Genomic DNA, 15,505 nt, shown 5'->3' with positions numbered 1-15,505 from the left:
GGTTAAAGGGATTATCTTTCTTAGAGACAACTTCGCTGGTAGAATATCTTTCCAAGCTTCCCATTGGTTTGATTCCATAAGCCTCATGAATGTTGAAATTCCTTTTGAAAAAAGAAACCCTCCCTAAGGCATGACCTAATTCTGGACTTGGCATGAAACAGCATTTTTGCAATTAAAAATCAAAATTTGATTTTCAATATCACGAGCTCACATTTAATTTACAATTTTATTTCTTACCAATCTTGACACAGGTCACAGAAAATGAAGTCACTGAAGAAGAGGAAGAGGAGGACGAAGGAGAAGAAGGAGAAGAAGGTGAAGAAGGAGAAGAAACAGAGGAGGTTGAGGAAAATGGTGAGAACCAGAATGCCACTGACACCAATGGGGAAATTGAAAATGAGGAAGAGAGCCTGAATGGTACTGAGACTGGTGCAAACAGCACCAATGAAATAGAAGAAGCGGAAGCACATGCAAACACTACCAGTGATGAGAGTGATCAAGGACTCAATGGCACGGCTCAAACCACTCTTGCAAGTGACGGAAATAATGAAAATATTGGCGAGCAACCTACCACTCCTGCCAGTGATTCCAACAATGGGAATATTGGGGTGGAAGAGGCAACCGATCCAAGCGAGGTGAATATAGTTTTAGAACCAGAGGCCACCACAACAGGAGGTAGCGAGGGTCCTGCGAATATTGCTACTGAAGCTCCTATCACAGTCGAAAACAGCAACGTAGACCTCATCAACACCACCCCTAGCCATACAGAAACTGAAGGATACACAGTACATGGAAATCAGGGTGAACCCGATACTGACAGTTCAACACCTGACTACCAGCACGGAAATGAATATGATCACGTGATCACCCGTGGGGACAATTATGCACCATATCATCCATATGAAGATGAATATAACTATAAAGGCTACCATGGGTATGATGAGTATGCGGTCCAGGAGTACTATAATGAAGCATGAGAGGCTGGGCCTTGAATGTCCCTATTTAATGTTAATAACACTCATAGAAGCTCAGTATTAGGTCTGGCTACTTAACTTCTTAAGAAGACCATTAGGAAGGGGAGTAAGGGCACGGGAATGGAAACAGCGATAATGTGAAGGTTCATTGCTTGTCCAGCTACCGTCTTCAAGTCAGCAAACAGAACGCAATGGTTTACAGTGGTAGTCAAATGTGTCGGTTAACTGTGAGATTTTATATATGTAAAAATAAATATTTAAAGCATAAAAATGCATTAATTAGTCACAATTCAGTGTATCTGTGTACAGTTTGCGTAGAGGGCCTCATGTTTGGATACTTCAACATGAGCGATTGCTTGTGTCCCAATGAGACTCTCTCAGTGAGATTTTTGAGTAAAAGGGCAAAATGTAGTGTAATAATGATATATTTGTAGCTGAGTTTTCGTCTCGTAAAAATTAACAAAATTCGCAGACTTGTTGGACCTTATGATCATTATCTGCTGTAAATATCTATAGTTTTCTATTACAGCCATTCAGGACATGGTTTAAATGTTAACTATGAGGTAAGCACCACATGCTAAGGTTCAATGTGTGTGTGTTTGAAAAACTAAATTCAGATATGAAAACATATTGTTGATGTCAGTTTACAAATGTTTCACTAATTGCATTTTAGTAAGAAACATATGTTACCTCAAGAGCATGGTCTGATGAGACACTTCGTTTTAGAAATTTCAGTTACAATCCCCAGGTTGAAAATGTATGTGTTTTCATTTACGTTTTACAGTGATATTTTGCATCAAATTATCGAAAATTCCTGCCCCGTGTAACATTAAAACCTAATATTGTTGCAACCAAAATCAGCTGACGTGAGGTTTTCTCTCTTCGATACTTATCAGTTGGCCATAACAAGACTCAATGAGCCCAATTTATAAAGACATTTGTACAAATGGCTACATGCACAACTCAAGGGTATTCACAAAAGGTGAGTTTGTAATCATAAATCCTTGTACTAATGAGAAGGATTACCATTTGATGGAGTAATTTTGCGATGAGTAATTCTGACTTTAAGGGGCCAATTACGGTGTCGGTCGGTAAGGCTCTGAATGGGATTCGGATTCTCTGAATCCAATTTAGAACCTATGTTTCCAACCGAATCAGGTACATTCCCGAATGACCAATTATGATGTAAGTAAACCTTTTGGGCTGTCCAATTTGTTCTGATCAGCATTCGGACAGCCCGAGTCTTTCGGAGCCAAATCGTACAGCTCTAGGGACACGGTTTCCGACCGAGCAATCACTATGTCCGATTCTGACAGCCGTTCTGAATCGTTCTTCCTGACACAAAATGACTGTCAGACTCTGACTTTGGGGGCCTGTAGCAGGCCCCTCTTCACCCATAGGTCTCTGGTTGGGGACCGTGGGGGTACCAAGGGATACCTCTTTCCAACCATGCACAGTGTGGCAGGTACCACGAGGCGCCCGCCAAGGGTGCAAGGTTTTCCCCAACTACCCCTTTTTTCAATGTGAGCCTGTGTTCTCGTTTGGAACACAGGCTTCCATTGAATTCAATGTGAATCTGACCAAACGATGTTCGGAAGCATCGTAATCGGTCGGTTGGACTTGCAGAACCCAATTCGGTTGGAAACTCGTATCGTATCGTAACGATTCCGAAACCTATTCAGTCGGAAACTCGTAATTGGTCCCTAAGGGTGAGAAGTGTAAACAAACGTAAACGAGAGATTTGTAGGGGGCTCCTAAAAGTCATCTCTAATCTTCCCCCATCCTGGATAAGGTCAGAAATGTATTCCTGTCAAGGATTTCCACTTGGGAAAAACATTTCTCCTATACAGAAAAAAATGTCCTTTCACAAAGGGCATGTTTTTCTCTATTTTTAATAGTACAATGCATTCAATTCCATGAAATATCTTCATGGAAGTTTAAACATAGATTCACAAAGCCTTTCTAGTTATACGTCTCACATGTTGTGAATAGTGCAGTTTTCATGGTGCAGTCTAGAAAATGTTGTTTCTAGTTGTATTTCCAGATAGTCATACATCTCTATCCTCAGGTGGGTGCCCGGTTATGACTTCCTCTGTGAACTGGCACCACTCTTCCTTCATGATGACTCACATAAAGCATCCAAGGCCAGTGTAAAAAGAGCCAATAATGACAATTATATTGGCTAGAAGAGATGCAGTGACACTCAAAGAAAGTCTTTTGACAATCGGAGGATTGCGCTTAAACTATAAGGGACTTGTATATGTGGATACTGAGGACAACAAGCCTTAGATTCAGATAAGTATTGTTGTACTGTTACAAAACCTCACCCTGCATTTGTGTCACCTGTGAAAACATCATTAAGAAAGGTATTAAAGAGACCAAAGTGAAAATTATTGATAGAGACAATGATGTCTTTTAATGTTACTTTCAGACCCATCTGATTCCATTCTGGCTCCACACCAGTCAATGAAACCACATTCAAATGTATTCATGGGTTACTCTCTCAACAAGACTGTGACTGTCACTATCTCACATCTGACCAGGGACGTAGCTATCAACAGTGCAGAAGGTGCAGTTGCACCACGATCCAGGAGTGTGAGAGGCCTAATGCATCTCAGTGTAAGATGTTTTTCACTACCCAACAGAGTGTTGGGGCGCATATTACTTGTTTGCTTTAGGGCCCAAGCCACCCTTGCTAAGGCTCTGCATCTGAAGTTGGAGAACCATTTCCCAAGGCAATCACATCACGGCACCAAAAACACAGCATTCGAGCCCTGCATAAACAATACGAAAAACGTGAACTATATTGGGTTTTCCATAGTGCCACCATGCCTTCAGATCAGCCGCGGTCGGTAGGGGAGTATCTGCCGGGGCGGTGACGTGGGGAGGGGGAGTGGCAGGGTGGGGGTTAGTAATGTATGGATAATGGAGGTTTGCAGGTAAGTAAACATTAAAATAAATCAAACGAATTTCTTCGCACGCACTGCATTGCATTTGGGGATGCAGTGCATGCAGCAAAATTCATTTGATTTATTAAAATGTTTACTTACCTGCAAACCTCCATTATCCATACATTACTAACCCCCACCCTGCCCCTCCCCCTCCCCACGTAACCGCCCCGGCAGGTACTCCCCCACCGACCGCGGCTGCTTCAGATGATAACTCAGAATGCTTTTTGGGGCACACAGTACGGATTTATATCTGACCTGACAGAGGTTGGAATGAACAACATTACACAGACAACTATGTTTGTAGGTAAATGACATTGTACGTGATATGCAGTTAGGTTGATTTTCAGATGTGTGCGTATGGAATGTAGGGTCAGTGTAGCATGAAGATGCATTACAAAGATATTTAAAGCAAAAAAAGAAACAAAATCCACCTTCTCTTTCTAATGGCGACATTGTGGTGGTGCCCGGGTTTCAAAAGGTTAATTCTGGTTGTTATTGGAAAGAGACACAGCTCAGAAAATCGTTCGTTAAGCAGCAAACTAACATTTGCAGTTATAGAAACGTAGTAAATGACCAAGCAGACCACTGGGCTCCATATCTCGTAGAGTGAGCAGTCTACAATTTAAAACAAGCATTTGGAATGCACTATGTCTCTCATTAGCGAGAGTTTAAGCTACTGGCATTGTAGATTACAATGCCTTTTATTTATCTGTTTTGATCATTAAACCATAAATAAAAGGCATTGTCATTTACAATACCAATTTAATTTCAAATAAGCGGCCGCCATTGTCCCGGGCTGCTTTGAAAGTGAAAGCGTGCCTGGCACCCTGAATGCTCCAGGAAAGCATGTCATGCCTGCAGTAGGAGAAACTCATTAAAGAAAAGAGTGCTTACAGACTAAATAAGACAAACCGTGTCACAACCGAAGCAAAAAGGCTAGTCCTCATCTGAGGTTACAAATGAAGACAGGGTGGTACTAAGGAAGGACTAGCAAGCCTGTTAACGAATCAGAAGTTAGCATTTCCGAAGGACAATGAAAAAAGCCAATGGAAAATATGGGCGGAGAGTAGGCGGGGCTTCAATTCTATACTGGAATACAGCATGCCTCGCAGAGCAGCATATGCTGCTGCCCAGGCTCGACCTAAAAATGGCTGTATCAGCCTTTTAGTAAGGCTATGCATGATAATGAGTAGAACATTTATTGTTATTGGGGTGAAGAGGTGTTGAATGTCAGTCCTGATATCCTTAAAATTATAATGAATAGATGCCAATGTGAGAAAAGCACATTTGAGGTCAGGAAACAAACAGACAAGAAAACCATAATCTTGGGACCAGAAAGGCTGACACAAGGACTAGCAGACCAACTCAAGCACAAGAGCCAGGTGTACACCGGCAGGAAAATAGTGAATACGGCAGCACAGGTAAAACAAAAAAAACGGTATTTGTAAAGCTTGAGCTAATCAACCCTAAGGGTCTCAAGACACTGGGGGCCGTCATGGAGATTAAGTGAGCTATTGCCCAGAGTCACATGATGCTGAGCTGATCTGCCTTCGGCGCTGGGGATCGAACCGTGAGCACTGTGCTGCTCAGGCCGCTGTGCCACACCTATTCTGGTACACGTTACAGTCACAATGACCACATGTACTGGGACATGGAATAGACCTGCAGCCTGAAAGATACTCCTATTTTAAGTCATGGAGACATCCATACTAGGAGAGAGAGACAGGCATGGATACGTTCACATAAACACTTAGTCACGCTCCCAGATGGGAGTCAGTGGGACTGGGAGGAACGAAAAGCAAGAAAGGACAACTCTGAGCATGGCACACTTAGGTCATGCTATACACACCGCCGCTGGCACAGCAACTGAAAAGGACCCGAGAACGAAGTGTACATGCATCCACTTGGTAACCTACACTATCAGCACTACTGAGGTACAAGAAGAGGGCCACGAGGCACAGCTAGGCTTTTAAATTAAGCAGGATGGCCCTGAGCATCCCCCAACAGCACTCCAGCAGCATGTACCAGAGACAGTCTCCTGAGGGTCAGCACAGGTTACCTTTTAGCGTGTACTTAGTTTACCCTGGCTAGAGTGGTGATTGCTGCCTGGCCTCGGTGCATAGCTCAGCCAACCAGGAATCTAATTTCTAACACAAGCCATTTGAAGTATAAGTGGGGCATGTAACAGCTCTGACCCCAGCCATACTGGCAGGATGGCCCATCCTGCCCACACACCTAGTCCCCTTTTGTGTATTTGTCTAGAAGGAATACACAAACCCTGCAAGCACAGCCATTTACAATCATGTGGCCCAGTGTTAGCAATTGGAAGAGATAGGCCTTCCAACAGCGAAAAACGACCTTGGTTGTTTTTCATTATAAGGACATGTAAAACTTAAGTACACATATCCTACTTTTTAAATACAATACACCAGGCATGCAGCCTGCTCTATAACCTTGACTTTTAAGTATTAAACAAGAAGGTTTAAGCCTGGCAAAAGTTTTATTTTGCCATGTCGAGATGGCAGTTAAAAACATGTTAAAATGCATGTTTTAAAAGGCTTCTTCAGTGTGTGGCACAATGAGTCCTGCAGGCCCACTAGTTGTATTTAATTTACATGTCCTGGGCACATGTAGTACTATTTATTAGGAACGTGCAAGTAAATTAAAGGTGCCAATCAGGTGTGGGTCTGTATTACAGTGTTTTAGGGAGAAACGCAAGATCTTTAGCACTGGTTATTATTGGTAAAGTACATAAGGGCCTAATGGCAACAAAACTGAATTCAGCAAAATAGGAGGGGTACAGGCAAAAAGTTATGGGGTAACACCATGCCAAGGATGTCAGGTCTAACAGTGAGGCAACTGAACAAGATGTTAAGTAGCTTTAAAATCTCACGTGTATGGCTTTAGAATTCACAAGTATGGAGAAATCATGTAATAGGCTTATTAGAAAGATGTGTGAGTTTCTATGAAGCAATTCTAATTACTTTAAATAAGATCATTTGGACATTAGAATGCTAAAGTCATAACTTACTGCTCGTGAGCAGTAAAGCCACACCAAGACACAAACCATTCTACTGTCTATTCACACATCTTTCATCCACCCCACATAAAATCATTCACACCCCCAAATGAGAGCCCAATACATCCCAACACTCACATCAACACACCACCATTCAGGGGACTATCACATTCATATGCCCACAGGAGTGAAAAGCCAATCACAAAGCCACTGACATAGTCATCAGCCAACTTATACAAAAAATGCCTCAGGCAATCCGCTATGCACAAACCTCCGGCCAGCAGTCACACACACACTGTTAGATAGCAGCAACTCATATCACCAGCCTATATAACAAGTGGTGAGTGTAGCGATCTGTGTGTCACTCCCTCCTTGCCCACCTGTCTCTACCTACACAAGATCCCAAAGAAAAGAGACCTGGGTTAAGCTTTGACTATCTGTCTTTCTCAGAGTGCTGACTAATACTGCGTGGGTGCCAGGTGTACCTTTAATAACACCTACCAATGGCAGCATGCTTAGACTCAAGAGGACTTGTTTTTCATGCACCTTTACTGCACTCACTGTCTAAATGCAGATCCTTGCACTGCATAGTAGTATGTTGTCGGATGTTCGAGGATGCCCTGTTGCCCATTCCTTTGACAGTTTCAGCATATCTACATTTTAAAAGTGGAGTAAACATGCTGGGGTAGACTCTCTTAAGATTCCTTGAGAGCACTTCTAGAAAGACCAGGGGCCTTAGAGTTTAGTGGACAGGGTACTCTGTCAAACCATGGCAGATGTCCCAACCACTGTTATGGGATATACATTGACTATAATGCACTTGTAGTATTGTGGACTGAATATATGCTATGATTTGATGGAAGAGGAAGATAGCAAGCAGGCCTCAAGAAAGAACATTGTATGCCTACTTACTGGAGTCAGTAAAAGCACACTGGCTCAAATCAAATTCACAAGAAAAAAACTATTTTGAATGATGGTACTATGTTGGTTGAGTATAATATTAAGATTTTACCAATTTGAAACTCTGTTTATCTAGTTGAAGGAATGGGCCATTAAAGGGATATATACATGCAAAACCTCTCTCTTTCCTGGTGAAGCACAAACACTGCATCAGCAGTATGAATTGTTCTTTTACTCTGTGGCAGGAATGCAGTTGGCAAAGTTCTCCAAAATCGATGAAGTAGAGTCTACTGCTTCTACAGCAGTAACACTTTCAATACCGACCAACTGAAAGTCAAGGAAGGATATCAGTCTTCCCATAGTGGTCTGCTGATAGACAACATACGCATTGTTCTGTTTGGAGCACGTGGGAAGCCAACTTCTTATAACGTGTGTGAGATTTATGACTTGAATTATATGGTTGAAGTAACTGGCCATTTTCTATCCACTCCACTCTTCTACTTGTTGTAATCAAGTATACAGCTGGGCTTGTGAACTACTGATAACTGATCCCAAACCATGACCAGAGACGTTCTCTCATCATAAACTGTAGTGAGCACAGGTGCTTCCTGTCTATCTGAGGATTTGACGGCAAGATGTTTGTTAAAATGCGAAGCACTGCTTGGTCTTTTTGGAGTATCTTACAAACAAGCTCCTGAGGGAATCCTTTGCAAAAAATTCTGATTGTACCACAAGCCACAGTGCCAGCTTTGTACAGCTTGCTGAACAGTGGTACTCCTGAGTGATTCTGAAGCTGCCATGCAACTTTCTCACTAATTCATAACATGAAAGGGCAACCTGCGGATTTATATGGGAGTCCTTAACAGTAAAGACGTTTAGACTGTATACATAACCAGTGGAGCTCTCAGTCAACGTCTATATCTTGGTGCTAAAACAAGCTTTTATGCTTGATATTTACTGCCTGAATATCGGCTACCATTTTTTAGGATCAACAACTCCTCAACTGCTATAGTCTTACGATGGGTGTAAATCTCTGGACACTAAGTAGACAAATGTTCCATGAAAGGCAGAATTTATGAGTAACCTGTCATAGTCTTGATGGTCCCAGATCAATGCTGCAGAGTTGTCATGGAAATTTATCATTTGCTGCAGAATCAAAAAAATCTCTGCTAATGCCTGGCATGAAGATGGGTGATGTCCAAACCATACTTTTAGACCAGTAAGACAATACTGTTGGTTTGTGCACTATATCCATTTTTAGTCAAAGGCCCATCATTTTTTCAACTCCTCAAGAAAAGTTGAAGCCCACAGGTGTGTCCTGGAATGAGGCACCAGAGTGCATTCTCGATCTCTAAGAAACTGTTCACCATGCAAATTTGTTTGGAGCACAATTTCCTCAGAGAAAAGATCACCGAGAAAGAGATGGAAGCAGTAGTAGGCAAACAATTTTCAATATTAACTTTACATCCACCATCTGCAGTAAATGGAGGACTTATTGGCTTAAACTCTGTTAGGGGACTGCCACGTGAGCACTCTTACTGTGCTCCTCACAGTACCTGCCTGCAGTCCAGATCGGTCTACACTCCCAAATTGCCCAGATTGCGCTCGTGAAGAGACCTCACAACTTCCACAGCCATGTTCGTCTGAATCACTGGAAGTTAAGTCATTATCGGATGGAACTCTGCTGACTAAAAAATCACTTCCAGGTTATGATCCATTATCATCTCCATCAGACACTGTCTCGGTATCAGAACCCGCTACGGAGCACTTCTTCATAATTTAAGCTAGACTTGGTCAACAGTAGTCTAATGAGATGCCATCTCTGTTAACTTTCTAAAGTTTTCTTCTTCAAATTCTGTGTGCTAGGTGGAATGCGCAGGTGCTCATAAATATGTTATACGCTGAGAATTATGCAAGTGTGATATGAACTGAAAGTGAGAATGCAATGCAATGCTGTGTCATGTCATGTCAAAAATGCAAATGTCAAAGACAAGAAAAATTGGCAAAAAAAAATAAAGATTTTAGCGTTGATCATTCTGCTGTCCAAAGAACTTCTTAAAAGAATCTAAAAGAGAAAAAAAATATTACTTCAGCTTGCAACATACACAATAAGGCAAAACAAATTTCATTTTTTACTATCAAGAAGCACATACTGTCATACTAGTCTCTGGCAATGAAGGGAACTACTTTGTGTGTAGATGTTCCCAGTGAAAAGACATAATGCCCTTACTCACCGTGAAGTTACCCAATGGTTGAAGTGGGTGGCCTATTTTCATATGATGTGTCCTGTGGAGAGTGGACACAACATGTGAATGACACAATGACAGATCAATGGATGGAGTGGTCTGACCCAAAGCACATGCTGTATGATGTGGTGGGCAGTAGCAACATATAAATGGTACCATAAAAGCCAATGGCTAAAGAGGACTGACAAATAACCCTATACTGTGGAGGGCAGAAGTCAAATGTGAAAGACACAATAACTGACCAGTGGTTGAAGTGGCCAAATATAAATTTGCCCCCTGGGGACTGGTTTCACTGCAAAGGGGAACAATCCCCCCCCCCCGCCCCCCCCCAAAAAAGCCTCTGACAGCCTACTGGGATTTCTTCTCAGGATATTGTGGTCCCAGCCAAGATCCCCAAGCAGCCAAGCAGAATTCCATGGCAAAGAGGTGCCACTTGGAAGGGAAGATTCTCCTCTTTCCAATGGTTCCACTGATGACAAGATTGCTGCCTGGGAGCAGCATAATGCTGCCGGAAAGCTGCATTACAAAAAATAAAAAATCCACTACATTTTCTGCTCTCTGGGGGCCTCATTTATGAGGCCGTGTGTCACTTTTACGCAACCGGTGCGTCACTTTTTGTGACTCATTGGCGGCGTAAAATATGCCTCTTGTTGCGCACTATTTACAAAGTGACGCATCTAAGCAGATGCGTCACTTTGTAAACCCCTGCGCTACATTATACCTGCGTCAGGTATAATGTATGCAGAGGGGGCGTTCCCCCGTAAAAAGCCTCGTAATAGTGACGCAGTGAAATCTATGAGATTTCACTGCGTCACTTTTAGGACGCTGTTGCGTCAAAATCTTGCGCCTGCCTCACAGCAGGCGTAAGACTGACGCAAGCCCTTTCACATGGGGCTTGCCCCATGTGAAAGGAAGCATTGCTGGAGTTGCGTTACTTTTGTGACACACTCCAGCAATGCGTCACTTTTGCGCTTACAGAAACGTCAGAAATACTGACCTATCTGTAACTCCTTGCGACATGATGTGTCATACATTAAATATGACTCATCAGGTATGTCGCATGGAGTGCGCACTGAGAAGTGACGCATCGCTGCTTTCACGCAGCGATGCGTCATTTCTCATAAATGAATTGTTGGGTGTTGATCATGCCCTTCTAGGCTTCCCGATTGGCCCCATTAGGGGAGGAAAAACACCAGAATTAATTACATGCTTACGTTGGGGCTCAACCAATGCCAGGGGGTCGATCTGCTAAACAAACTTTCTTGATGTCGGTAGACATCATTTACAACGAATGCGCTACAACTCATTCCATTATAACGTGGTTGTTACAACGAACGCGTTGTTACATTGCAAACCATTACAACTCAAGTCGCTACAATGACTTGCTGTAGGGGGCAGAAGGTGTTGGATTTTAAATCCAACACTTTCCCTACTGTTGCACAGACTGGAGTTGGAATAGTAAATTCTACTATTCTAACTTCCAGCGCCCCCTACAGCAAGTCATTGTAACAACTTGTGTTATAATGGTATGCGATGTAACAACGCGGTCGTTGTAATGGCATGCGATGTATCACATGCATTGTAACGTCGCATATTCCCTGATGTCTAGTGGCAACTTCTGCTTATTGGTTGTACCACATCTGAGATCCATGAGTAAGAATCTTTTTGAGAGATGCATCGCTGTAATGGGAGACTCTACTCTTTTCAATGATGTGTCGTTCAAAATAAAAAGATGGCCGCTATGGGAAGAAGTCCCACCAGACTCTTGTGGAGCTGTGTGTACCTGTTCCTCAATGCGCCATCTATTGGGATCAATGTTTCAAACTGATGTCATTGATAAGCACGGAGAGATAAAGAGCTGATGCATGGGAAGCCTCCAGTGCAAGCATTGGAGGCTCACCTGTATCCTTGAAGGGTTGAACAGCAGAGGTAGTGAAATGAACATGAACAGTTCTTCCACCTCAACCATGCAATGATGTTTGGCTGATTTCACTAAGGAGGGATCAACTTCTTGCAGGAGGGAAATTCCAGCTTTCAGTCTAAATAGAAGTGCATGGACCCTCTGCCTTTTAATGCAAGTCCTTTACCATTCCGAAATTGTCCACAATATTAAAATAAAACACAACACAATGAATAAAATATCTCACCAAATTAGCCATACAAAAGGTAAGAATGTCCAAATATAGGAATACCAGGGAGTACTAGGAAAGGGAAGAAAACTGGAACATAGAACAGAAGAGTAATAATCTATCAAGAAATGGAGACTAGACTGCTTGAATAAAATAAAATAAAATACCTGCGAACTACAAGTTGTGAGAACCGCATGGTGATAAATCAATCAAGCTCTAAGAGCTTCAGATTGGGATGGCCAGAGTAGCACAGGAAGATGGCAACCAAGACATCGTACCAAGAATGCTGTAGATAAAGAAAAGACAAAGAAAATAAAAACTGGTAAAATTGATCTATCTAAAAAGAGCATTAGTTTAAACTACAAATAGAGAAGGGGACATGTAAAGAGACAATGCCATCCTGCTACATAAAAATATGTCCCATCAGCTTAAAATGATCAGAATAAGTAATCAGTGGTTCTCCATGAGTAACCTTTGAAGAACTAGGATAAAAGCTGACATTCATGTTTCTCAATGCAGCTGTGAGATCAAAAGAATATTTTCTACTTGCAGCAGTGGACCTAGCAAAGTCTTCAGTAGCAACCTCTTTTTTATTTCTTATAGTATTTTTATTGGCATTTGCATGAGAACAACTTTTCCTGTAAACAGGTATATCACACAAATGACATTTTTCTCAGTGAGAGTTAATCAGAATATACGAACAATCAACATACAGTGTTAACAGTGAGAGAGAGTACTCTGTTTATTTAGACCGTAGTCTTTAAACTTCAAGATCATATAAAAGTCAAAACACTGTACCAAAACCAATCAGTAGTGGGATAATACAAACATTTATAAAATCACACAATTACTTTCTGTGCAACTCCACATATCTACTTCTATGCTAAAATCAATTTCATCAATATTCTCATTTTTAAAATCAATAAAAGTATAAAACCCTCCACACATAATAAAAGTGGATGTTACAAATCTCTTAAAGATAAAAGCAAGTTCTTTACATTCATCATTATTCATTTACTATAAAATATTAGGACTGTATGCGCTTGCTTCACCTCGGTTTTTAGCCTTTGACTTCTGCGGGAGAGGGTGTAAAAGTAAATTCATCACTATACTTTCTTAAGCTTTTCCCTCACCAGTTGGTTGACCACTCTCAGATAGTTACCAAGTGCAATTGCTATATCCAAATATTCCATTCCTATCAGTAAATTAATTGCTTGGGCTTGTAATCTTATGCCATATTTTATAAATAAGGGTCGTAAGAACCGTTTTCTCACTTCTACACATGTTAGAAAATCTAGCAATTGGTGCAACATTTCACACTTGGTCCCCAGTCCACACTTGCATATACCATCGGGATATAACATTTCTGCCTTAAGTCTTGCCTCCAATAGCCAAGGGATGATATCAATTCGGATTTTCAAAACATCCCACCTAAATCCATAGTTCGGCAGGGTTTCTAAATAAGGATACCATGCATCATTTCCCCATGTTTCTATAATGTATTGGACCGATTTTTTATTTCTCAGGTATCCTAAGTCCCAAATTCTTGAATGCTCTCTTCCTTGTGCTCTGAGTGCACTCTTTGTGAAATCTACGTCTAAGGAATTTTGATTTACTCCCACGTTTAGACTCCAGATTATCTCCTTTATTTTCCTTTTTGCCTCCATTGCCCATCTTAGGCTGCTATGCCGGATTTCATCACTGCACCAATGTGAGACCTTTTGGGCTTCCCCTTGGGATAGACGTTTCCAGAATCTTGCCACAGCCATTTTGGCCTGGGTATTCCATCCTATCATTCCTGTCTCTAATCTAATTGCCTGTATCATTGCTGACTTTGGCAGGGACAGTAGCATTTTTAAAGCCTTACCTTCCTTCCGATCCCACACCCCTTTACCACTGAAGAGGAGCACCTCTACCCCATCAGTACTTGTGGGGGAATCATGGCTTCATAAGCCTTTAACAGGGGTTTGTGTGCCAAGTCCCCATAATCTTTATTACATTTTTTCAAACCACAAATGGAGGAAGATGCTTTTGCATTTTGATTTTCCAAATGTTTATCCCATTTTAAAGAGGATTCGAACCATAGGCCTAGGTATTTATATTCTTTTACCGATCCTAATTTTGTTTTATCTAGATACCAGCTAAAGCTCTTGGACCTTTTTCTGAAACACAAGATCTTTGTCTTGTCCATATTTACTACTAGCAATTTTGCCTTACAATAGTCCTTAAAAGCGTTTAGTTTTCTCTGTAACCCTAGCCCTGTCTGGTCAGTAATCACTAGGTCATCTGCATACAACAGGCTTGCGACCTTTGTTCCACTCATTCTGGTACTGGCACTTTTTTCGACCTCCAATGCTGCTGGCAGGTCTGCTAAAAAAGTTGAAAAGAGGAGGGGGGCTAAGACGCAGCCCTGTCTTAGCCCATTCCCTATATCTATTTTCCTTGTCAGTGCCCCCTGGGTGTCTTTTATTACTTGGGCCCAGTTCCCTCTATGCAGTTCCTTTAGGATTGCTGGTAAGCAAACTGGGATATCATATTTGATGAGGCACTTCCATAATCTCCCGCGGTCCACCGAGTCAAAGGCTTCCCGGAAGTCGACAGAACAACAAAACATATTCCCCGTTTGTTCTATCGACTTCCGGGCAAGTGCCCAAAGCGCATAGCAGTGGTCCACTGTGGAGTGTCCTTCTTTAAATCCCCCCTGTTCCACCGGGATGATTGAGTTCGTTTCTACCCAGTTTTTTTGTTTGCCTAGCATTATTTTTGCGAATATCTTCTCCCCAATGTCAAGTAGATTGATTAATCTATAGTTTTTCTGGGTATGCATATCCCCTTTCTTATGTATGGTCCTTATTATAATCCCTTTCCAGTTATCGGGGAACCTCCCAGTATCTAAAATTGCTCGGAACATATTTGCAAAAAATTCCACCCACTAATCTGTTTGGGTTTTAATTACCTGTGCCGGGAGGGGATGTATGACGTTACAACGCATACTTTTGCAACGCATACCTTTACAACACATTTTTTACAACGCAACATCCATTACAACGCATTCCATTACAACGCATACTACCTTTAAAACGCTTTCCATTACAACGCATAGCATTACATTGCATGTTTGGTAAGTATTGGATAGTGTAGGTGTAAAAATTACTATTCTAACTCCAGGGGGTGCATCAGTAGGGTAAGTGTTGGAGAGTGTAGGGGTAAAAAATAGCTATTCTAACTCCAGGAGGTGCAAAAGTAGGGCAAGTGTTGGACAGTGTAGGGGTAAAAATTACTATTC

At 41.8% G+C, this 15,505-nt stretch overlaps 1 protein-coding gene across 1 annotated transcript in view; it reads left to right on the top strand.

Annotated features, from left to right (window-relative positions):
• IBSP (integrin binding sialoprotein) overlaps positions 1-1,831 on the top strand; it is a 39,193-nt gene extending 37,362 nt beyond the window's left edge. The window contains exon 7 of the mRNA XM_078676122.1: positions 252-1,831. Coding sequence (XP_078532248.1) covers positions 252-977 — 726 coding nt within the window. The 3' untranslated portion in view covers positions 978-1,831. The remainder of the gene's footprint in view (positions 1-251) is intronic.
• Positions 1,832-15,505: the final 13,674 nt, after the last annotated feature.

This window comes from Lissotriton helveticus, chromosome 2_1 (assembly GCF_964261635.1).
Source record: "Lissotriton helveticus chromosome 2_1, aLisHel1.1, whole genome shotgun sequence".
Classification (NCBI taxonomy): Eukaryota; Metazoa; Chordata; class Amphibia; order Caudata; family Salamandridae; genus Lissotriton; species Lissotriton helveticus.
This window is presented reverse-complemented; position numbering and strand designations above follow the sequence as displayed.